General features: G+C 42.9%; 1 protein-coding gene across 1 annotated transcript in view; it reads left to right on the top strand.

Moving 5' to 3' along the window:
- Positions 1 to 25072, top strand: part of Ppp2r5a (protein phosphatase 2 regulatory subunit B'alpha) — a 42691-nt gene that overhangs the window by 3944 nt on the left and 13675 nt on the right. Inside the window, exons 2-3 of the mRNA XM_051148145.1 lie at positions 19900 to 20096; positions 22687 to 22788. Coding sequence (XP_051004102.1) covers positions 19900 to 20096; positions 22687 to 22788 — 299 coding nt within the window. The remainder of the gene's footprint in view (positions 1 to 19899; positions 20097 to 22686; positions 22789 to 25072) is intronic.

The raw sequence follows: 25072 nt of genomic DNA, 5'->3' as shown, positions 1-25072 counted from the left end.
CTTTTTTTTTTAATTTGGGGAGAGGCACACTTAGCATTTAGCTTTTAAGGTTCATGGATATTCACAAGTTATTATTCATCCAAACACAATCTCTAAGGTAAAGTTGAAATTCATCAGAATAAGTTAAATGTTTTCAACTGGCTGTAACATTTTAGTTATTTTGAGACTTTTTTCTGACTATTATCATAGCCCTTCTAGAAATAATCATCATCATTATCATTATTATTTTGCTTTTTAAGGATATACTTAGGAATCACTAAAGTGTGTAGTGCTGGTCTCCACATGAAGAAATCTTTTATCCTTGAAGACTAATTCCTATTTAGAGCCATATCTCCCCTCCACCTCATTATTTTGGTCATGTTTTTTCATTTTTTTGGTCATGTTTCTTCATCTAATTTTGGATTGTTTTTCGAAGCATCTAATTGAGTAAAGTGATAATCTAGGAAAATACACCAGGCAAGTTGGTGAGACTATTGGGGAGATAGAGCAGTGTGTCCTGTAAATAGCAGATTTGAGTTGTCTCCCTGCTCAGTGATGACTCCGCATTGCTGTGGGCTAGCCCTTTAACGCCTATGCGATTACTGGTTATCGTCGCTTGGAATCTAGAGACAAAGTAATACCATGTGGGAAATAATAGGGGTTTTTTGTTGTTGTTCTTGTTTTGCTTTGTTTTTGTTTTCTAATGTAGCTTTTAACATTGTAGCATGTGGGGTAGAGTCTACTTACTTCTGTCTTTAAGAGTTGATACTCTGTGCTACATTGTGTAGTTCCTCTAAGGTAGAATCTTGGCCTGTTGATTTTAAAGACTCACAGGGTGATTCTCATGTGCAGTTCCGAGTGAGCATCCACGGGGCTGCTGGTTTAACTCCTTAGCTGAAGGTTTGTCTTTCTGATACTCTTTACTCTCATCTCAGGCCACTAACATTTCCTGCTCACTTCACCTTCTGGAGTTCACGGTTCACTCTCTTATCTCTGCTGCCCCCTATGGCTGGCTGACCGGTGCTTCCCTGGAGTTTCCGTGTGACGAGATGATTGATTCTTTTAGAGACTTTGCTTTATTATCTAAATGAAAGCCCAACTGTTGTCACTCAGTACCAGGTGATCAGATGTTTTTAGAGCTGAGGTTGAGTAGGCAAGAATTGAGAACACGTGACAGAGGCTGGCTTAGCGTCAACCCATCCTTCAGGATCGATCACCCATCATCAGGTGGTGATACCAGTCACTTTGGAGTATCCAAACGATGTCTTCTATTTCTTGAAGATCTTAGCCTAATATTTGTACCTGCTATACCGAATAAAACGTAATGGTTCTGCACACTCTCAGTCCTGCCACTCTAACGTCAGACAGATCTCTGAGTTTGAGCAGATTCCAGGCCAACCAAGACTGCGTAGTGGACCTGTCTTTAAAAAAAAAAAAGTAATGGGAAGGCAAACTGTTGAATTTAACCATATTCATGTAATATCCCAACTGCAGCCCCCTCCCCTTATATTTATTTGCATCAAGTGTTTTCCTCCAGTGCATTTTTCCTGTTGATGTTTAACTTAATCTTGGCCATGGCTTTTTGTGAAACAAAGCAGTGATACTCCAGAGCCACTTTTGATCCGCCTTCCTAATTTGCCTTTAGCCTTTCTGCTAACCACTTTAATGCTGCTAGCATTTGTTGATTGTTGGGGGTGAATATTCAGTTGATATGTGGTACTTTTCTCTCCAGAATGATATGGCAAATAACTGTTTTGCAAAGTGGATGTCATTTTATTTTTTCAAAACCCATACTACCAAGTACAGTATAATAAATGTCATGTAGACACGGTTGCTGTTTTGATAAGTTTCCCCTTGGTTGTCTTCCTATGTTCAGTATTGACTATCAGAGATCTAGTCTCTTTTGTTTGCTTTTTGTTTGAACATATTTATACCTAAAACAGTTCGGGCTAAGTAAATGAGGTCTGATTTCTTAGTACTTTGATAGTAAAAAGTAAATACGGGTTTGGCTTGGGTCTTGTTTTAGTATATGGGCTGCTGAAGTGAGCACAGTAAATGCCGGATTAAAACAAAAGTGCTTGCTATTGCATTTTGACAGTGTGAACTAACACTGTTCTAGGAAAGCAATCCTCTCCAGTTGTGTGGAAAAGCAGTGTAGGGTTGACTCAGATATGGGCTTACATGTATTTAAAATTGGATAAACAGGCATAGTTTATACTTACATTTTACAATTTTTTTCTCTTGTGGTAGGATCTCACTGTGTAGCCTGGGCTGACCTCAGACTCTCTACTGTGTAGCCCAGACTGGCCTTGAACTCATGGGATTACAGGCCTGCATGACCATGCCCAGCTAGTTTACATTAATCTTAAAATTTGAGCTGCAGTCTTAATTTATGAGGATGTCTTTGAAGGAAGTAAAAAGAAACAGACTCATGTATAATTACTTTTAGTGCATTATTGCATAACAAGAAACCTAATTGCTGAAAGTTTGACATGACAGGCTGGATCCATGTAAAGCAGACTCTACTTGTGTGAGTAGGATAATTGAGTAATAGCAGTTTCAAGACTATTTTTCATGTGTTTCTTTTTGAACTTGTCCCTGAAGAATTTGTTTTTGTGAGCTTTTCTGGGTAAGAATGACTTTTAGAAATCCTATCATTTTGATTCACATTTCCTTAAAGAAATATACAAGGTTTGAGCCAGGCATGGTGGCGCACGCCTTTAACTTTAATCCCAGCACTTGGGAGGCAGAGGCAGGTGGATCACTGTGAGTTCAAGGCCAGCCTGGTCTACAGAGCGAGTCCAGGACAGCCAAGGCTACACCGAGAAACCCTGTCTCGAAAAACCGGGGGGAGGGGAAATAAATAAATATATATATATATATATACACACACACACACACACACACATATGTGTATGTATACACACACATACACACACAAGGTTGTTTTGATCATGACTGTCATTTTCGTAGTTTGCTAACTATGTAGGCTCACAGGATCTAAGCGAACCTATTTCTAACGTGGATACTGAATGCAAGAGGTTTCTTGGGGTCAGACACCTGGAGTAGCAGCCAAGCTAATTCACCTCCTCTAAGCCGCTGTGAGGTCTCTGGTTGAGCCCTCCAGGACTGAACAGGAAGGCCTCAGGAGTCATTCTCCTGAGCCTCCTTTGGGAATTGATTTCACTTGTGTTCCAAATAAATAGCATTCTACTATTCATTTCATCAGAGTCTGAGAGAGAGAGAGAGAGAGAGAGAGAGAGAGAGAGAGAGAGGGAGGAGTTCGCTAAGTGTCATGATATCGCAGAAGTGTGAGAGAGGCCCTGCCTAAATTTTGTTAAAGGAGAAAGAAAACTTCCTGGAGAGAGAGATCAACTGAGACCTAAAAGGCTAGAAGGTGTTAGGCCAGCAGCTGAGGTCGCCAGCCTTCGTGCGGCCATAGGGGACTCTGGAGCAGCAGTTAGGACCTGGGTTTTACTTAAGAAGTTATGGTAAACGGTGAGCACAGGCATTATACTGCGTTTATACCTAACCCTAACCCTGTTGTGAGGAGCAGGGCATGGAAATAAGGATGCTAATGTCGGCATCTGGGCACAAGATGGCGAACATCGCCTTCGTAAATGGCGATGGAGTGGTACCTCAAACTGAGGACTAAGTGAAAGGAAGTCAAGAATAATGCAGGTTTTTCTTTTTTGAACAGGGTTTCTCTGTGTAGCTTTGGCTGTCCTGGACTTGCTTTGTAGCCCAGGCTGGCCTGGAACGCACAGAGATCCGCCTGCCTCTGTTTCCCCAAGTGCAGGGATTACAGGAGTGCGCCATTGCGCCTGGCTCATGAGTGATGAAGCTTTTAGTTGAACAACTAGGTATATAATAACAGCTGGCGTTTGTCAGTAGGTAGCCCAGGTTAGCCTCAGACTCAACAATCCTGCCTTGCTTAGCTGTTTGAGTGTTAAAATTACAGGTATGTGCCACCTCACCCAGCAAAAACAGCGAGACAAATATCATTGTTGCTTTTGTTGGTGGTGCTTTAAATTTGTTTTTGTTTTTGTTTCTGTTTTTGGAGACAAGGCTTCTCTGTGTAACCTTGGCTGTCGTGGACTTACTTTGTAGACAAGGCTAGCCTTGAACTCACAGTGATCTGCCTGCCTCTGCCTCCTGAGCGCTGGCTTTAAAGGTGTGTATCACTATGCCTGGCTAATCTTTTTTTTTAAGATAGGGTTAGACTATAGTTCAGGCTAGCCTTAAACTCATGCCAATCTGCCTCAGCCTTCCTAAGGGCTGAAATTACAGGTGTGAGCCACCATGCTAGGCTTTAAAAAGTAATTGTTCTTCTGTGGGATTACGTTGAAGTATATCTGCGGGAAATTGAAGTGAAGCTGCCTGTTAGAAAGTTAGCTTGGGCCTAGAGCTGAGTACGTGTGCATATGGTAGTAATTTGGGAGTCTCCAGCTTGTTAGTGGCATTTGAGGCAGTGAAAGTTGAAACTGCTGCTCAGTAGAAACCTAGTATGAGAAGAAGCCGGACGCACCAGTGTCTAGAGAGACAGCGTGCGTGGGACCAGGCAGCAGGGCAGGGGAGGCTTAAAAACTGGGTAGGTAGAGCAAGTATCAGCAGAAAAGTTGCTTGGTAAGAACTAAATATTTCCGTGCTTTAGGCAGTCTTCCTTCTGACATCATTGGTTGTTTTGTGGGCATTTCAGAGGGTTGATAAACTAAATGTGAGACTCCTGTGGGGTAAAGATTAAGTGGAAATTGTCTAATTAAGAAAGGATAACTCATAGAGTATGGTGTGTGTGTGTGTGTGTACATATATGTGTAAATATATATTCATTTAAAACAGGCTAGAGAGATGGTTCAGTGGTTAGGATTACTGGCTGCTCTTCCTCAGGATCCAGGGTTCATATCTGCTAACAGTTCTTAACTCCAGCTCCAGAGGACCTGCCATACTCTTCTGGCATCCGCAGGCACCAGGCATATAGTGATGTACAGACAAACATGCAGGCAAAAACACCTGTACACATACAGCAAAAGCTTTAAAACATACATATCGTACTGCAGAAGGGAGAGTGGATTGTAGCACAACAGGCTGTCAGGAGGATGTTTCTAACAGGCTGTCAGGAGGATGTTTCTAACAGGCTGTCAGGAGGATGTTCCTAACAGGCTGTCAGGAGGATGTTCCTAACAGGCTGTCAGGAGGATGTTCCTAACAGGCTAGGTAAGGCTCCATCCAGCATGGCCGCTCCAGACCTGGGAAGGGGTTTCCCTGAAGTACCTTACAGACAGGACTTGTTACTAAGGAGAGTGTGCAGAGGTAGAAAGTGAAGGACAGGTCCTCGAGGTGAGCTTTGTCCTGGACACTTGGGTGATCAGCAGTACTGCGTGTTCTGGAAAAGGAACCAAATAGGGAGGGAAAATCCCATTTTATTTTATAAACTTTGAATTTGAGATCTTTTTGAAAATACAGTTCTAAATATCAAAAGGGCCTTTGGGTTTCTTGGATACACCTGTTTTTGTGCATGCATGCACACTCATGCATGTGTGAAGGTCAGAGGACAGCTTGAAGGAGTTGGTTCTCTCTAGCAGGTGTGTCCTCAGGATGGAATGCAGGGCAGCAGTAGACTCAGAGGCCAGTGCCTGTGCCACGGACCCATCTCACCAGCCTGTGTATTTGAACCAGCAGTGTCCTTAGGACGTTTCTGTGACTACTGAACAGTTACATGTGTTATTTTGCCTTCAGTAGCCTGCTAAGACTCCCAGGTCTGCTTATGAAGGACGTGTCCATAGCTGGATGTGTGTGTGTGTGTGTAGTGCAGGCTGTGAGCAGAGGGAGATGCTGGGAGAAGGAGGTGCGTGCGTAAGTCACAGTGCTGCCTGCTTTGTGCCTTTTGACTACCGTGCTTTGAAATCTGGCTGACACCTGTGTCTTCCTACACAGCATTTAGAGCTTGCTGAGTGCAGTAATGAGGCAAAAGCTATTAGGTCACCTTAAAGAAAAACGTTTTATATCATGTTACAGTTAACGATTTTGTGTTTTATGACTGTCTTAGTTGTTTTTCTGTTGCCATGAAGAGACACCATGAACACAGTAGCTTATAGAGGTTTGTTGGGAAATCGTAGCTTGAGAGAGTAAAAGTTCATAAGCATAGTGTCTATGAGCATGGCAGCAGGCAGGCAGGGGGCTGGAGCAGTAGCTAGAGCCTACATCTCATCTACAACTAGGAGATGGGGTGGGGGGAGGGGAGGAGGAGAGAGAGAACTCTCTGTGAATAGCATGGGCTTTAGAAACTCAAAGGCCACCCCCAGTGACATGATCCTTCAACAAGGCCACACCTCCCAATCCCACCACCAGTGACATCATCCTTCAACAAGGCCACACCTCCCAATCCCACCACCAGTGACATCATCCTTCAACAAGGCCACACCTCCCAGTCCCACCAGTTGAGCAGTGGATATTCCAAATTCTCATTCAAACCACCACAGTAACCGAGCAAGGTGCAGAAAGACCAACACCTTAGAAACCAAACCCTAAGGTAGGTTGTATTCTTTGCTGGTCACTTACTTACGGTTCAATCTTCTCGGTTGTTAATTCCTCCTCTGTAGTGAAAACTGAAGGTGTATGTTGGCTGCCTTAAAGTAAAATTGAGCACCTTGTTTTCTGTCTGTGCAAGAGAAAGACTGTGCTTGAGAGCTTTCCAAGAAAGCTGCTGGGCCATGAGTGAACATTTACCCTGTCTTCACTGCCCTTAAGTAACCGAACACTTGTTCTAAAAATAATTGAGGACGAGTGCTTTATGAATGAGTCCTGATAGTAAGGTAATTGTTAATGGTGCAGCACAGTTGTGACATAGCTAGATTTGTAATCCGAGTTACCGACACTCAAAGTTACAATGAGCTAAAAGTGGTAGCTTGGATGTCTTGTCCCAGACGGTCAGGAACTAGGGCTGCTTACTTTACCTGTCTTTTGGAGATGCTGTGTGTAGGGTACTGGAATTTTCTTACACTAAGAAAATTAACACAGCGCTGTCTTTCCTGTTGGTTCCCCCCAACTTGAAAGCTTGAAGTAAAGTGGGATGAGATAACTGAGACGGGCATATAAACATAATTAGGAGAATTCGTCAAACACTTCACTAGTTTCAGTCTCCTAAGGTTTCTAGAGGAGATGACATATTCAGATATATCTGTGCCTGCAGTTAGTGGGCAAGCCCTAACGTGAGTGTGGGCGCAGCTGGAGTAGCACCTGAAACAGATGTGCTTCTAGGTCAGTTTGAAGTCCTGTTTCCTTCCTGGGAAATTCTTGCCATGCAGTGGGGCACGGGAAAGCAGCTTAGCTTTGCTTAGCTGCAGCAGCCTGCGTGGCCAGGGATGGAGTTGGTGCTTGGTGCTGGGGATGGCTGGTGTTTCTGTCATCACCTGGAGGACCCTGCACACACTGGGAAAGGTTTAGTTCCAGAGCAGTAATGGTGATTTTAGGATATAGTACTTGGTGTGAGTCACGAGTCTCAGTTTTCATTGTTTTCTGAAATAAGCTCATTTAAAGAATACTCAGTGAGAAGTATCATTCTTAGAACTACTTCAATTTTTCATGTGGCGTTTAAAAGAGAGCTTGTAGGTTATTAAAAACAAAACAACTCATTCAGAGCAGACCTCTCATTTAACACTCTACATGTTGCTGTCAGTGGGACAGGTTAACTGTAGGCTGCTCACCCCGTCCTTTAACGTTGGAGAGTGCTAGAAACAGCATGATTTTTCTGAAAGGAAAGAATTCTGAACTGAATCAGTAAATTATGTATTTCTAGAAATGCTGAATTGGGTGGGTCATTTGAAGCATTGGTTATGGGCTATTGAAAGTGGCCTGCATTTGAGGTTGTCTCACCCCGTGCCCTGAGACCGGATACCCAATGTAAAATAAGTAAATGCTAATAAATAGTAAATTCCACATACTAAAAGGAAGTTTCTTTTTTACATTTTTATTTACCTCCTCACTAACATGTCTGTATGCACATGTGTGCACTCACACAGGCATGCTTTGGCAAACATACAGAGGTCAAAAGGCGATTTGTGAAAGATGGTCCTACTGTGTTGTTTCTGGGGATGCAACTCAAGTGGTCAGGCTTACCCGTGTCTTTACCTGCTAAGCTACCTCTCTGGCTCAGAAATAGTTTCTTCTGTAATTTTCAGGGTTTTTGTAGTGTTGAGGATTGAATGAGAATCAGTAACTATTATGAATACTGTTTCTTAAGAGTCTTGTTTCAAGAGTTTATATAGATCTATTAGAAAATCCAGTTAAATCCATCATATTTTAAAAAGAAAGTTGATGAAGTATCCTTAGGTTTCTACTCCCAGCCATTGTGCAGAGCCAGTCTGTGATGGAGAAGGAAGTGGAACCTGTGTGGAGCTGGGGCCCTGCTGCAGATTTGAGCACCTGCTAAGAAGGTGAGCACAGCAGGTGTTTCTTAAGACCTGTGCAGGGATTAGCTTGAGCTAGATTTCCTCACAGCTGTTCAAGTGGAGTAGCTATAGCTTCCTTAGCCTTCCATTCCGTTTGTAAAGATCCATTTAACATTTCTTCCTTACAAGTCCCATACTCTATTGTTTTAGGAGTAGCAGGTTTCATATTCAAATGAGATTAAGATGACACAAGTTTTTCATTTATTCTCCCAAGAGACAGTTTTCAGCAAGCAGCATCTAGTAGCTCATTTTTGTTGTCACTGCTTTATCAGAAGTGATAGTTAAAATTCAAAAGGTAATGTATAATTAGCTTCCCTCATGCCCTCCTCTTCTCGACTCCTTCTTTCCTCTCTTTCTTGACTGGATTATGTAGCCTGGAGCTCTCAGTTCTCCTGCCTAAACTTTCAAAATATCAAAATTATGAGTATATGCCACCCTACCCATCTTACAGTTAATTTTTAGTTAGTATTGTAATGGTTAATCTTAATACACATATATCAGACTGACACTGGGCATTGGTGACACATTCCTGTCATCCCAGCATTGTGGGGAGGGGTGGAAGAAGCAGAGGCAGGAGGATCGCTGTGAGTTCGAGGCCATCCTGGTTCACAAAGTGAGTCCAGGATAGCTAAGGCTACACAGAGAAACCCTGTCTTGAAAAAGCAACAAAAAAACCCAGTGAATGTTTCCTAAAGTGTGGTGTCTATACTTTTCTCTCCATTTTCAGTTGTAATGAAATATAGACTTCTAACTAAGTCATACTTATAGTATGGCTGAGTAATTTGTTAATAAATATAAATATTTCCATTGTTTCCTTACTATAGCCTGATCTTTAGTTTTAGATAAAAACTAGTGTAAGCTCTTAGTTATAATGTTCTTGGGCACTGCCAAAAAGCTACATGTCCTATATCCTGTGTCAGTCCCTTAAATTAGAATTCTGGACCACATCCTTAGCGTGCTACTGAATGGTGGTGCTGGGTTGCTATGACACTGCACTCGTTCTATAATTTGTAGCATGAATCCAATATGAGGTGTTACTTTAGATTTCAAATAAATGAGCAGCAATAATTGGGGTTATGTTTTATAAAAGTATCTTACTACAAATTATACCTGCTCTTTCAAATACTTGTTATTAAACATAGCACTAACAAATGAAAAGGTTGGGATAACTTGGTTGTGCCCAGGTTTCTCACATTGATGATGAAGAAGAGGAAAGCTTTAAGGCAGGCTGTTCAAACGTCACTGGTCCTTTCTGTCTGGCCACAGCCATCAGGTGAGCTGAGACAAACACATCCAGGAGCTAAGGAGGAAGAAGCAGTATGGTGCTGTGCACTGTCTTCTGAGGGTCCACTGCTGGCCACACTGACAGCTGTCTGTGCCACACAGGGAGGGCTCCCCACCCACCCAGCCTGATGAAGTTCACAGACTGGGATACAAGGCCAAGCAAGGTTATGCCATGTAAGGATTGCCCAGTTCCTAAGGGTGTAACTTAGAGCAGATGTGTCCATCATGGTGTTGACCAACTAAAGTTTGCCTGAAGCCCTCAGTCTGTTGCTGAGGAGGGAGCTGGGTGCCTTTGTGACTCTTTGAGAGTCCTGAATTCACTGCGCTGGTGACTATTCCAAATATAAATACTTGGAGATTATCTGCATTGGCCCATTACATAAATCCATCAGAAGAGATCCTGACGCCCAGTAGGTCACTGCACTAGCCCACAAGCACAGAGATGCATGGGCTCATATCTGCCAGCTGCAAGGCTTTGGGAAGGGCCACACGTTTCACCACACTGTTGGTGGCTCTGGCTGTTCATCTCCACAGTTACTGTTAACGCACCCACTGTCTGTAAAAGTCATACTCGGTAAGCAATTTACGAGAGGAAAAAAAACAAACCAAACCAAACAAAACAAAAAAACCCCACAAAAAAACCAATCCAAATCCCAGTGTTCTTCAATTTGGTGTTTGAAACCTTGAGAAGTAAGAACACAGACTAGCTGAGCAGTGGTGGCGCACTCCTTTAGTCCCAGCACTTGGGAGGCAGACGCAGGCAGATTCTGTGAGTTCCAGGCCAGCCTGGTCTACAAAGCAAGTCCAGAACAGCAGAGCTACAGAGAGAAACCCTGTCTCAAAAAAGCCAAAACCAAATCAAAACAAAACAAAAACAGACTAGACTTTGTGCTGCGATGTGTTTGAGATAGCAATAGCAATCCTATGCTTTAGGGCCAATTCCAAATCAAATCACTGCAGTTATTTATTTATTTATTCATTTTGGTTTTGGTTTTTTTGAGACAGGTTCTCACTATTTGCTCTGGCTGTCCTGAAACTCATTCTGTAGACCAGGCTAGCCTTGAACTCACAGAGATCAGCCTGCCTCTGCCTCCTTTGTGCTGGGATTAAAGGCTGTTACCACCACACCCATCTTCACTGTATTAATTTTTAAGAGTTTGGCAAACTGTTCTACAAACTAATCCTATGTAGCCATATTCATACATTTTTTTATTATATCTTTATTTTGTTTGTTGATTTGGGGGTTCTTGTTTATGGATCTTTACAAAATTTTATTGAATCCAACTTATTATAAATATTAATGTTTTATAAATATAAAAGAAAGAGATCTAAGCATGTGTTCTGTATATGTTTGTGGTGGACTGAAATTTATACGACAAAGACATCACCACAGTTGATCTTTAAATTGTTAGCAGCACTCAGTGATGCTAGGTTATTTGACAGGGAAGCATTTGAGAGACTAGAACTGGAATACATTTTAAAAACAGCCTTAGCCGGGCGTGGTGGCACACGCCTTTAATCCCAGCACTTGGGAGGCAGAGGCAGGCGGATCACTGTGAGTTCGAGGCCAGCCTGGTCTACAAAGCAAGTCTATGACAGCCAAGGCTACACAGAGAAGCTTTGTCTTGAAAAACCAAAACTAAACCAAACCAAAACAAAAAAACCCCAGCCTTGTTAGGAAAAAATTTACAGGGCTGAAGATTTACAGGGCTCAGTTGGTAGAGTGCTTGCCTTGTATTTACAACCTACGTTCACATAACCAGGGCTGCAGAAAACAGATTGCTGCAGTGCAGTGTGCTTGTAATCCTGGTACCTGGAGGTTTAAGGCAGGAAGATCAGGAGTTCAGGGTCATCCCTGGCTGCACACCAGATTTGAGGCCAGCTTGGATATGTGAGACCCCACCTCTTCCCACGATTGAGTCGGTTTTAATGCAGTCACAGGTGTGTGCCACCATCAGAGTCAGCTATGGAATGTTCTCACCACTCAGTTTCTATCTGACATCTTTATTTTTACTTTTCTTTTTAAAGATAGCTTTACTGGGTATAGGATTTTTGGTCCAGTGTTTTGAGACTTCGAATATGATTGTATATTCTGGCCTTTGTGTTCTTGGTTGGTAACTCAACTATTAATCTTACCTCCCGTAGATAACTGTTTTTATCTTGGTATTTTCAAGATGCTGTCCTTGTCTAAATTTAAGTATTTTCACTGCACTGAGTCCGTAGTTTATGGATCTTCTTGATTTTGCCCTTCCTTTGGTTTTTCAATTTACCTTTGTTTGTTGCGTGTTCATATGGCAGTGCATGGACACCTAGGTAAAAAAAAATGCATGTGGGGGTCGGAGGATAACTTGCAGAAGCCTGTTCTTGGATGAGCCCCCCTGCTGGCCTGAACTGACCCTCATTTCTCTAAGTTCCACTCTTTTCCGTCTGACTGCACAGTTGTCTTCAGCAATGCTACAGGGCACAGTTGATCTATTCCAATCCAATTCAGGCTTTAAGAGATTTAAGTCAGTGATCTTGTTCACAAACGGCTCCTCCAAGCTGCCCCCTTTACAGATCTCTCCTGAAAATGAGTGGGCCTAGGATTACCTCACGCGCTTGGTGAATCTAGAAATCTCTATCATTCTCTGCCGTCACAGCCCCTGCTGTTCTGAGAGCACCTGTAAGCTAAAGGGTCCTTTGGGTGAGGAGCTAAGTGTATGTGTAGGTGGGTATAGCCTGCAGTCTTTCAGCTTGCATACGAGGCCAGCAGCAGGGTGACGGGGCCATGTTCTTAGTGCTGCTGCCCACAAGGACAGTCTCTGTAGTATCAGTGGCATAAGGAAGGAGTCCTCATCTCTACTGCACTTGGTAGAACTGAGGAGTAGAGTCACTGTCTGCTCCTTACCTGAAGAAGGCTGTCAGGAAGCCTCACAGAGAGGGAGCCGCCCGTTCTTGAGTAGAGTTCCTGCCTAGCTGAGTGATGGGGAAAGGAGCTATCTTAGTTCAGGTTCTGTTTAGTAAGTTTTTGTAAATTATTTGTGTGGGGGTCAAAACCAAGGCCTTGTTTATATTAGGTGAGTGCTTTTCCACTGAGCTACTGCCCTGAGTTTTCATAAACATTCTTAGGTGTTTCCTGACTTGGTGTTTGCCCTTGGGTCTATTCAGTTTCACACCAGTCTTTAAATTGTGTTTTATTGTTTATTTTAAAACTTTATTTATTTTGGAAAAGAGTCTTTCTGAGTAGCCCTGACTGTCATGGATGTAGCCATGTAGACAAGGCTAGCCTTTAACATCTGGTGATTCCACTGCTCAGCCTCTCAAGTTCTGGAATTACAGGCATGAGCCACTGTACTCAGCTAAATGGTTGTTTTAAACTGAACTTTGGGGGAAGCGGGTGCGTCTGAGGAATTCTTACCCTTGTCTTCTTGGAGGTTGGTCTTTGACTTTAGTACAATTTTAACTTGTTTTATAGTAATAATTAGGATATTATAGCTTTCAGGTACAAAATTATACAGTTATATTTGAAATCTTAGAGGATATGGGAAAATTCCTTGAAGTAAATAGTTTTCTAAAAATGACACAAGAAGAAATAAAAATGTCTATTTAATTGATTCTGAATTAAGAAAGAACATTACATTACTAGAAAGTAAAATTACAGAGCCATTTTTCTTATGAACGTAAATTGAAAAATCTTTAATTAAATATTGGCAAATTGAATTCTAAAATATATAGTTAGAATAATGTACATTGACCATGTAAGATTCATGCTGGGGAGATTCTTCCTTAATGACAATCATTTCTTGGCCTTTTGCCCATAGTAAAAGTGTAAAGCACGACTGCCCTTGGCTGTTGACAAAGACTTAAAGAATAAGAACTGAGGAAAAGACAGCCTCCTTAACAACAGCCAGAAAAATTAGATTCCACAGGTGAAGGGATGGGCCCTGATCCATACCTGCCATGCTGCACTGTGACCAACTCAGGATGGATTAGGGGCCTTAAGTTAGTAAACTTGACTTCGAAATTGCTGGAAATAAGGTACTTCATGGCATATCACAGGCAAAGGGGTGCTGGAAAGGATTCCAGGAGCAAGGAAATAGCATTGAGAGTTGGCAAATTGGAATTACATTAAATCAAGCTTCTCCATAGCAAAGGAAACAATTCCAGAGACAGCTTACTGAACAGGGAGAAATAAATCGTGGCTGTGTGTTCATCAGAATGGAGATTTGTCCAAATACAGAAGGAGCTGCACAAGTTAAACACACAAGTCATCCAGGCAGTAAATGGACATTTAATAGCCAAATAGATAGTTCTCGATAGAAGATATAAGAAGGCCAGTGGTGCTTTAAAGGTGCTGAGCAGCCTTCCTTAGCCATCAGGAAAATGCAAATTAAAGCTTTTGACGACAATGCCACCAAGGCCCTGCTGGTGGGAAGGCCTGTGTGTGCAGCCACTGTGGAAATCAGTGTGGGAGTTTCTCTAATAACTGAAAATAGACCTGTCCTGTACCCCAGCTCTTCCACTCTTAGTGTATACCCAAAGGACTCTAATCAGCATATTGCAGAGATAACGTACACACCTGCGCTTAGTGCTGCTACACCAGTCACAATAGCAGGGAAACGAACCCAGCCTAGATGTCTTTCAAGGGTGGTGGCACATACACAATGGAGAATTATTCACCTTGTATTTGGGTTCTATAGAGAAACAGAACTGGAAATGAATCTATATTAGAAGGAAATTTATCACATTGGCGTGTGGCATACATGCTGTGGCCCGGCTAGTCCAACAGTGAAGGAAAGGCCAAGAGTCTGGTGATGGTTCTGTTCACAAGGCTGACTTCACAAGGCTGACGTTCATCCCTGGAGGGAGTTGTAACACTAGCAAGGGAGCGAGTGCCTCGGTGGCAGCGGCGGCAGCAGCAGCAGCAGCAGCAGCAGCAGCAGCAGGGTAAATGAACTTGCCAGCTAGAGCGAGGGCAAGCACACGAAAAGCAAACACTTCCTTCTTCCGTACACCTTTTTGTAGTTTGCCACCAGAAGCTGTGGCACAGATTTTGGGTATTCTTTCGAGCTCAGGTGATCCAATCATGGACAGTCCTTCATAGGTGTGTTCGGCTACTTGAGTTTTAATTGGCTCAGTTAGGATTGGCAGTGAAGATCAGCCATCACATAGCTATAAAGAACAAGGGAAGCCGCGGCATGGGCAGAAGAGTGAAAGGGACTGCAAATCATTGAGAGAAACAAGCCAGTATCAGAAAGCCAGTGACCACTTGTTTTACTCTTATGCAGAGCCCAGAGTTAAGAGGGGCTGGGGGTGGGGGGGAGAGAGAGAAAGCCATGAGAGACCATGGAAGGGCAGAGTTCCGAAAGGTGGGGTAAAATGAGGTAATGGGACACATGCTGGATACATGTGACATGAAAGTAGAAGAGGGCGCCAGCTAGGCAAGTCTTGGTTCCTTGTTTGTATCCAGTGGTCCTCAACCTACCTAGTGGCGACGCTTTGATACAGCTCCTCATGTTGTGGTGACTCCAACCATAAAATTATCCCCATTGCTACGTCATAACTGAGATTTCACCACTATGATGTGTTTTCCTATAGTCTTAGGCAGCCCCTGTGTAAGGGTCATTTTATCTCCAGAGGGGTTGAGGCACAGGTTGAGAACCACTGTTTTAAAGGAACACTGGGTACTCCGTCAATAGTGTCATTCTCTCTGCGTTCTAGGTGGTTTGAATCTCAGCTTCATTACTGGTTTACTGCATCATCTTAGGCTTGATGGTATTTTTAGTTTGGTGTAACTAGAGGTGAAGTCCAGCACCTCACACTTGGTAGTGGGTCTTCTGCCAGACCCCAGCCCCTGACATTGTAGCTTTTTACAGTATGGTGGAATGGTGCCTTTCAAACTTTTAAACTATAGACTGGTGTGAAATAAAGTACATCCTGCTTTACAGCTGAGGGTCCAAGTACAGTGCAGTGATGCAGTGACACAGTGCTGGGCTGTAGCTCTGACGCAGCAGAATGGCATTACTATCCAGTTGGTAACAGTCCATACACTACTCTAGGACGGCATTTCTCTTCCTTCCTTCCTTCCTTCCTTTCTTTTTAAAATTTATTCATTTTTATTAAGTGTACAGTGTTCTGTCTGCATGTACTCCTGCACATCGGAAGAGCGCACCTGATCTCATTACAGATGGCTGCGAGCCACCGTGTGGTTGCTGGGAATTGAACTCAGGACCTCTGGAAGTGCAGCCAGTGTCACTAACCTCTGAGCCATCTCTCCAGCCCCATACAGTCCTTTCTTATTGGTGACTTAGTGATAGTTTCTAGAAGGCTCCTTTACAATAGCCTAAGCTCTGAGGGTGTTAATGAAGACGAGTACAGTTTGATATCACAGGCCATTATATAATATTCTTCCCTGGGTTACATGAAAACCTTACGGCGTTGAAATTATTGACTGTGTTGTATACGTGCATTAGTTCTGAATCGCTCCTTGGTGGATACTTGATGGAGATCTGAATACTGCTGCGGGCTTATGTGGGATTGGTTTCATTTTATCATTAAGTGGAGTTCACTAGGGTGTCAGTAAACTGTGCTCATCACTGTGTCAAAGATACGCGGCAGAACAGTTTAAGGGAGAAAATGTTGTGGCCCATGGCTTCAGGGAATTGGTCTGCCACAGCCAGGCAGGCAGGCACGGCAGTGGGACCCTGTGCCTGCAGAAGCAGTATACCTGCCACAAGCCCAGTCACCTACCTCTGCCATCTTCCCATGCTCCAAAGGTTCCACAGCTCCAGCAGCTATGGACCACATGAGCCAGTGGGGACAGTTCAGACTCAAACCATAGAGCCTGTTGTTTTAAATACTCTTCGCTTATATGTGCAGGGTTCAGTGATGTGTTTTGAAGTGATTAATATTCATCAGTGTGCTGAGTGTTTTTCATTGCTCTGACAAAAACACCTGATACAAATAAAGGAAGGATATTATTTTTTTATAAGCTTGGGTGGAACAGAAAGGTATGGTGGTGGGGTGGACAGGAAGCTGTTACAATTTTCAGAGGCGTGGCCCCTGGCCCTAGTTCTTCCAGCTAGGCCCACCTTCAGAAGTGTCCATCGTCCACGAAAGTGCCACCAACCAGCTGGGCCTTGTGGAGAGCATTGCATTTTCAAACCATAGCACCATTTGAAATAGATAAATAGCATTATAATAGATTAAACAGAGGCTGGCCTCTGTTAGACATTGTCCTGCCTCTGACTCTAGGGATTAAAGGAGTGAGCCACTACTAGCTAAGGTTTTGAGTGGGAGACATGGCTTTTGAAGAAGAGGAGGAGGAGGAGGAGGAGGACTGGTCTCACGTGTGGAAGTGTGAGGAAGGAGAGAACAGGGCTTGCTCGAGGGTAGTGATCACATGTGGAGGAGCGTAAAGCATGAGTTTGTGTTCGTTTCAGCTTCAGGGAGAAAAATGCTCAATGCTATTTTAAGACAGTTAGAACTGTCAGCTTCTAAAGGTGGCACCTGTCATCCTCAAATCATCATTACGGGGTTTATATAAACGTAAAGATGCCCTGCGAGGCCTGGGACGTAGCTCAGTGGAAGAGCCCTTGTCTGGCATGTGTGACTCCTTGTGCTCAGTCTCCAGGGTCACATACGCACAGAAGATTAAAGTGTAATACAGACACGCTGTCTGCTTGAGAGAAGATAAAATAAAGCTAGCAATATTTGGAGGATGTAAGTATTTTTGAAAAGAAATGAGCCATGGAGAGAACTGTGAGGGCTTTGTGTGAGTTGAGAAAGGTTCTTAGAGTGGGACAGCTGTGTGGTGTGCGTAATTCGGAAAAGCTTAACATGCTTAGAGAGTTTACAAAAGCAAAGGTATCTTATCTTCTAATGTTTAAACAAAGGAATTTGGTGCCAGTGTTAGGAAATGTCATTTATTAATTGAAATTAACCATTTAACAAGAAACTCCAAAAGATTTTCTAAAAGGCTGTTCAGATGTCATCAAATTAGCAGAGCTGGAGCAGCTTCTCCTGCTGAACACCTGCTGGGGTTTTGGGACGAGCAAGGGTGCTTGGCCTGACTGCTGGCTGTGTGTGTGTTGTCGGATCTGTTTCATTCTCACCACAGGGTAATAATGCCTCATTCCAGAGCACAGACACTTACCATAAAGGGCTGAAAATTTAATGATCCATTAAAAAAAGAAGGTATGTTAAAATACGCCCACTTCAGAGTAGCTCCATAAAAGGTGACTGAGTTTAAAAAAAAAAAAAAACTGACTATCAAAATAGAAGTAAAAATATTACTTACTGTCCCTCAGCTTCATGTCACAGAGGCCCATGTGGCTCAGTGATAGAGCAAGTGATGAATTTCCGTGGGTGTAGAACTGTCTCAGGAGCTTTCAGGGGCGCGGCCACAAGTGGCTGTTACAGCAAATACAAAGTTTAGTTTGTAATTTTCATCATTCACTCTAGAAGGCTTGTAAATGCTGTCAGTCTTTCTTACATCCACACTCTGCCGTAGTGAAGAAGCATGGGGCCTGGGGAGATGGCTCAGGATGGGCCCTGTAGTCATCAGGACTGAGTTGAATCTCCAGTACCCACAAAAGAAGTCAGGCACCTGCAGTCCCAACGTGGAGGAGGCAGAGACAGGGGTGCGGGGGTGTCCTGGAGCTTGCTGGCCAGACAGCTGGACAAATTGGCAAGTTCCAGGCTCAACTCCTGACTTTAAAAACAAGGTAGAAGCCAGGTGGTGGTGGCGCACGCCTTTAGTCCCAGCACTTGGGAGGCAGAGGCAGGCGGGTCTCTGTGAGTTTGAGGCCAGCCTGGTCTACAAAGCGAGTGCAGGTCAGCCAGGGCTACACAGAGAAACCCTGTCTCAAAAAGCCAAAACAACAACAAGGTAGAAATTGAGAAAGATGTCTGATGTCAGCCTTGGCCCTACGCGTACACTCACACATGTGCACACTCGCTCACATGCAGATACCTGTCGTGAGATTTAAATCTCTTTTAAGATCTTTTCTGTATATTTATATAAAATAGGTTCAGGTTCTGGTTTTGGAATGGAGAAATAATTTTACGTATTATGAGCCTAAGTACCAGGTTTTAGCTATGTGATCTTAGGAATTTAACCTGAGTAGTTCAGGAGACTGAGATAAGTAAGCTACAGGAGGTCCCTGTTGGTAGATGTGAAAGTCCAGAGTTTAAATGTTGGAATTTTTTAATGCTAAGAACAAAAAGATGTAATACATTCATTAGGATCAGTGTAATGTACCTTGTTTTTGTAACAAGCAAAAGGTAAATATTTATTAAGTGTCTTTTATGTGCCAGGCTCTATGCATTAGAGAGAAGAGAGGAAGAAATAGGCTTAATGAGAGAACACTTGATTCCTGCTTTGGGGAACCTCAAGGATTAGGAATATTAAAATACAAGAAATAATTACAGTATGATACAAAAAATACTGCAGCAGAGAAATACACCTAAAACAATGTAGGGTAAAGGTGGATTAACCAACCAGTTTAGTTTCGGTCCTACTAGGAAGACTCCCAACTAAGGACTTAGGCCAACCTGGAACCAGTGAGTAGAGTCTCCAAGACAGTAAAGTGGGGAGCAGGGATTCTGGGCTTAGGAAGCAAGTGTGCTTTAAGGAGCCCCAAGGGCGCTGGGAGGGGCTGGGCAGGCAGCTGCCCTTCCACACAAGGCAGAGAGGCTTCATTTGCTAAGGCCGCGAGGATCTTACAGACAGTGATAGTATGATTCTTTTAGGAAAGTTTTAACCTTTTAAGTAGCTTAGATAATAAGTCAGAAATGAGTGATTAGCCTGTTGTGGTTGGACTCTAGATAAGCATCTAAAATAATTGTGGCCACAAGAAAGGTGTGTTAGAATCAGTAACATTCAGTGACTAGTTATGGGCAGCAGGAACAGCCCAGTATAGGATTATAGGTATAGGTTTACCACCCAGTCACCTAGAAGACTGTACACATGCATATAACCTCTACAAAATTATATTTTAAAAAACCAAAAGTAGTGCACGCCTTTAATCCCAGCACTCGGGAGGCAGAGGCAGGCGGGTGTCTCTGAGTTCGAGGCCAGCCTGGTCTACACAGTGAGTCCAGGACAGCCAGGGCTACACAGAGAGACCCTGTCTCGGAAAAACAAAAACCAAACCCAAAAGTACTGTTGAAGCTAGTTTGTTCAGAGTCTGTCTCTTTCTGTTCACAGATGCCACTTCAAATGAGCAGCAAGAGCTTTTCTGCCAGAAGCTGCAGCAGTGCTGCGTGCTGTTTGATTTCATGGACTCTGTGTCAGACTTGAAGAGCAAAGAGATTAAAAGAGCAACACTGAATGAACTGGTTGAGTATGTTTCAACTAATCGTGGTGTAATTGTTGAATCAGCGTATTCTGATATAGTAAAAATGGTAAGCCTCCAGATTTCTATTCCTCAGATTTATGTAAGTTCAAAGATCTGAGGTGTATGCACAGTGACTGCACCAAGAGCGTTCTTGGAAACATCCCACTGGGGCCAGGCGGGCGGCGTTAGGTCGGCCAGGCCAGCCAGGGTGGCCTTGTGAGATTCTGTCTCAAAAGGAAGGGGGAGAGAAGCTCACTTTTATCTTATTGATGTGGCCATTGATTATAGGAGTCTGAGAAATTAGCAGTTATTGGGGCTCTCGGATACCATATCGGATAGTGCAGATCTTAAACTTAGGAGAAAGATGCAGGCGCAAGCATGCTGTCCTTGTATTGGAACTCGGTTCCCAACACCCATATCTGTAGCTCACTGCCTGTACAGAGCTCCAGCTGCAGGAGGGTGCCTCTGGCCTGTGGCACCTGCACTTAGGGGCACCATGTCTGCACACAAACACATGCATGTAACTAAGACTAAAATCTTTAAAAAAAAAAAAAACAACTATGTAAACTCAAGTTTATGCAGATAATAGGTAATGTCAACGAGTAGTCACTGGGAATTGTAAAGGGCAGAGAAATGAAGGGAAAGAAACACATGTAGGCACCGGTTAAGGGAGAAATCCTGCTCAGGACATTTTTATGTTGTGTCTTATATGTGTGTAGGTTACAACAGCATAACTCACAGTCTATACGGAGTTAAGTAGTACTTCCCATCACGCCTCCTTATCAGAAGCCAGAAATGAAAAAATTTAGAGCACTAAAAACATCAACTATAATTGCCTTTACATTGTATGTGTAAGGCTCTCATGACACAAACGAGCTTCATGCTTAGATGCCTAGGTGCCTCGTTTTAGGTCCTGCTCCAAGCATTTCAGGCGAGGAGCACTCAGCCGGTGTAGATAAGTTACAGGATAATTCATGTGAAAAAAATAAATCATTGGCATCTCTGCTGCAGGGAGGTTGTTTAGGATAAGACCACGAGTGGTCTAACCTCCTCCTTCATTAGGACGATGCTGTTAGTGGTCTAACGTCCTCTTCACCCAGACCATAAGCTACACCAGGACAGAGGAACAAACAGCCTGATACATGCAAGAGTAAAGTGGGTATTAGGAAAGACAGATTTGGCCCTAATAAATTAGTTGAGTTTTCTTTGTATCACATTTGAAGGCCTGTCAGAGGAACTTAGGAATTTGTGTTGTATTTCTAAGAACAGAAATTAACGCCTTAGTGGGGTTTTGTTGTTGTTGTTGTTTGTTTTTAAAGATTGGTTATAGAGAGACTATTAGAATAAAATTAGCTTCCTAAACCCACACAGATAGTAAGAGGGAATGTAATAGTAAATGCTGATGAACTTCCTGTTTTTATTTTATTATTAAAATCTTAAGAGTAAAGGTTATTGTCATCTGCTAACTGATTTCCAGTGGTTTTTATTGAGGAATTTTGAAATTCCAGTGGAAGATACTGTTTTATAATATTGATATATTGGTTACTCTGTAATTCTCTCTATATTATTCTGGCATTTAATCTCTTTATACAAGTGAAAAGATGTTTCCCCCATTTTGTTTATTTCTGGTGCTATCTCTTGGGACATCTGGTCAGCTTAGTCTTTGACATGCTTTCTGGACATTTGCTACAGGGTATTTTATTGGTGGCTGTAAGGTTAATTTTTCATGTTACTAGTGGCAAGTAGGAGACATCCTGCTGTTTGTGAAGCTGGTGCCCATCAGTTACTGGCTTTACCTTTAAACTTGGTTTTGAGAGCTGAGCTGGGCATGGTGGTGCACACACACCACCCCCTTCTCTCTTTAAGACAGGGTCTCTCTGTGTAGCTTTGGCTGTCCTAGACTCGCTTTGTAGCCCAGGCTGTCCTCAAAGGCAGCCATATCTCTGTGAGTGAAACCAGTCTGGCATACATAGCGAGTTCTAAAAAACAAAAAGACTTGTGGGTTGGGACCACGGTGTAGCCTTTGCTGGAGAGAAAAGGGCGTGTATACATAGGTCCTGGCTGACACAGATGACACAAAGGAGGAAATGCTAAACACCATATTTCACTACTCTAAAATGAATCTCCAAGCACTTCCTTGTTTCAGAGTGATTTGTGCCTTCAAAGTCTCAGATCCCAAAGTATTAAAACCTAGAGTTGAACCATCTCCTGAAGTTGTACAACTATAAGACGGAAGCGTGTTCCTGTTGTAGGTGTAGAACATGGCGGGGGTAGCATTCGGGAGCATTGTAGGACGATCAGACTCAAAGCAGGCGAAGCTGGTCCCTTGGCCTCGCACCCATGACTGCCTGCCTCTTCCCTTCCCTCACCCTTTATTTGAGGCAGAACTTGAAAGAACAGCTAGTAATGTCAGTATTTGGAGGTTATCTGCAATCATCAGGCGCTCAGGGATCTAAGGAAGTTGGTTGAGAGAGAGAGAGAGAGACACCTGCCCTTCATATCTTGAGGAGATTCATAGACCTGAGCTAAATGTATATACCTGTATCATTTTGGGTTTTGTTTTTTCCTGTAAAATATGGTGTCAGAATGTTTTAGTTTTCACTGTTGGATTCAGTTACACAACAGAGAACATGACTCCAAGCTCACTCTCTTTTCAGATCAGTGCTAACATCTTCCGCACCCTTCCTCCAAGTGATAATCCAGATTTTGACCCAGAGGAGGATGAGCCCACACTTGAGGCCTCTTGGCCTCACATACAGGTATGCGCTGTGTGAGTAGTATGCGTCCTCGCGTCAGTATCTGCTGACACTCAGGGTTTTCATCTGCACATGTTGTCACATGGCTGTAGCCTCAGCCCTCGGGAGGCTGAGGCAGGAAGGTCATGAGTTTCAAGACCTGTCACCCAAAAAAAAATGGCTGCTGAGGTGTTGCAGTGGGTAAGGGCACATGCTGCCAAGCCTGATGACCCTAGCTCAGTCCTAGGACCAAACGGTGGAAGGAGAGAACTGATTCCTGAAAGTTGTCATCTGACCTTCAGACACAAGGTGTGACACATGCACCCTCTCCCCCACACACACTCACAAACACACAAAATAAATACATGCAATTTTTTTTGTTTGTTTTGAATATACTTTCTTAGCATTATTTTGTTTTCTAAAAGTAGTGTTTTGTTGTTTTGAGACAGTCTGTGTAGCTCTGGCTGGAGTGGAACTCACTGTATGGGCCAGGCAAGCTTTGAACTCACAGCAATCCACCTGCTGAATGCTGAGATTAAAGGCGTGCCACCATGCCCAGCTATGAGTAATGTTTTGATTATGATAAAATAAAGCCTACATTGCCAGGCTCAATGGTGCATGCCTGTAATCTTAGCACTTGGGGAGGCAAAGGCAGGCAGAGCTCTGTGAGTTCCAGAACAGCCTGGCCTACAAAGCAAGTCCAAGGCTACACAGAGAAAGCCTGTCTCAAAAAAAAAAAAAAAAAAAAAAAAAAAAACCAGAAACCAAACGCCCACATTAAGATAAAATACTACTTGGTGGCATTAGATTCATCAGAGAACTGTGTAAGGGCCGTCACTGCGGGCTCCAGAACCTTCATCACAGGTGGATACAATCTTGTCAGTTCTGTCTCCCATTGCATAGCTCAAAACAAATGTTAAAAACAAATTTGTTTTCTATCTGTAGATTTACTCACCTAGTTGGATATTTCATATACATGGAATCATAATTTGTGGCTGTTCATGTCAGGTCCTTTACTTTGTATAGTATTTTCAAGATTCATCCATGTCATTACTCTTTATGGCTAAATAATATTATAGTTGTGGATGTATACTTTTTAAAAATCCATTTATCAGTTATTCAATGTTAAAGTTGTGGATTTTTACCTTTTTGGCTGTTACAGCTTGTGCTGTTAACACATTCGTATGTAAGTTTTGTTTGAACATTTATTTTACATAAGATGTTTGTGTTTCTTTATTTATCTAAAAATATTTTCTAGTCTCCCATGTGATTGTCATTGTTTAGAAACTCTGCATTCTATGACTGTAGTTTTGTTGTTTTTTTTAAGATTTATTTATTTATTTATACAGCATTCTGCCATCAGGCCAGAAGAGGGCATCAGAGTCCAGTATAAACGGTTGTGAGCTACCATGTGGTTGCTGGGAATTGAACTCAGGACCTCTGGAAGAGCAGCCAGTGAGTGCTCTTAACCTCTGAGCCATCTCTCCAGCCCGACTGTAGTTTTTGTAGAGGTTGTGGTGGTGTGCAGTATGCCTGGAGAAGGTTACACTTGTGCTTGCGCTTGTCAAGGGTCCATGTATGGCGGGGTGGCCTGGGCCATGCAGTCTGCCGGACCTAGCTGATTTATAATGTCAAGTCTTCCATTACTTGCTGGTCTAGTCTGTTCATCGAAAGACAGGTGATGATCTCCAGATGCTGAACTTTCTGAGTTTTTACTTCATGTGTTTTGCACCTGGTTGATAGGTGCGTGTGTTTATGTCTCCCTTGTGGGTGGACCTACCATTATACAATGTCCTCTGTCCTTTTGAAGTTAGGTTGTCTCTTATTAATCCAGCCATTCCACTTTTGGCTACTGTTTACTCTTTGTTTCTTTGAATCTAAAGTGTGTCTTTTACAAACAGCATTTAGTTGGAGGTGCTGGATTCACTGTTGTGTTGTTGTGTTCTAAGGTAGGTTCTCTCTAAAGCTGCCTATGTTGACTGGTCTGGCCTTCAACTCATAGAAATCTGCCTGCTTCATGCCTCCTGCGTGCCAGGATGAAAGGTACGCACCACCACGCCAGACCCTTGAGTTATTTTTTAATAGATTTGAGCACAAATTCGTCTGAAATTTTCTGCTAGAGTTGGTATACCATTAGTGGTTTTATGTTTAATAATGGGGGAGTTTTTAAAGCATGGGATTCTCATGCTTTTGTTGCCCATGCAAGATGTCGCTCCTTTTTTATTATGTGTAGTTGGGTAGTCTTTGGAAAAGACCTTCAGTTTTCGAAATTTCAAAAGGAAAGATTTTCCATCAGGATATTTTTATA

The sequence above is a fragment of the Acomys russatus genome, chromosome 6 (genome assembly GCF_903995435.1).
Source record: "Acomys russatus chromosome 6, mAcoRus1.1, whole genome shotgun sequence".
In the NCBI taxonomy this organism is placed as follows: domain Eukaryota; kingdom Metazoa; phylum Chordata; class Mammalia; order Rodentia; family Muridae; genus Acomys; species Acomys russatus.
Note: the sequence above shows the minus strand (reverse complement) of the source record. Positions and strands in the feature narration are given on the sequence as shown.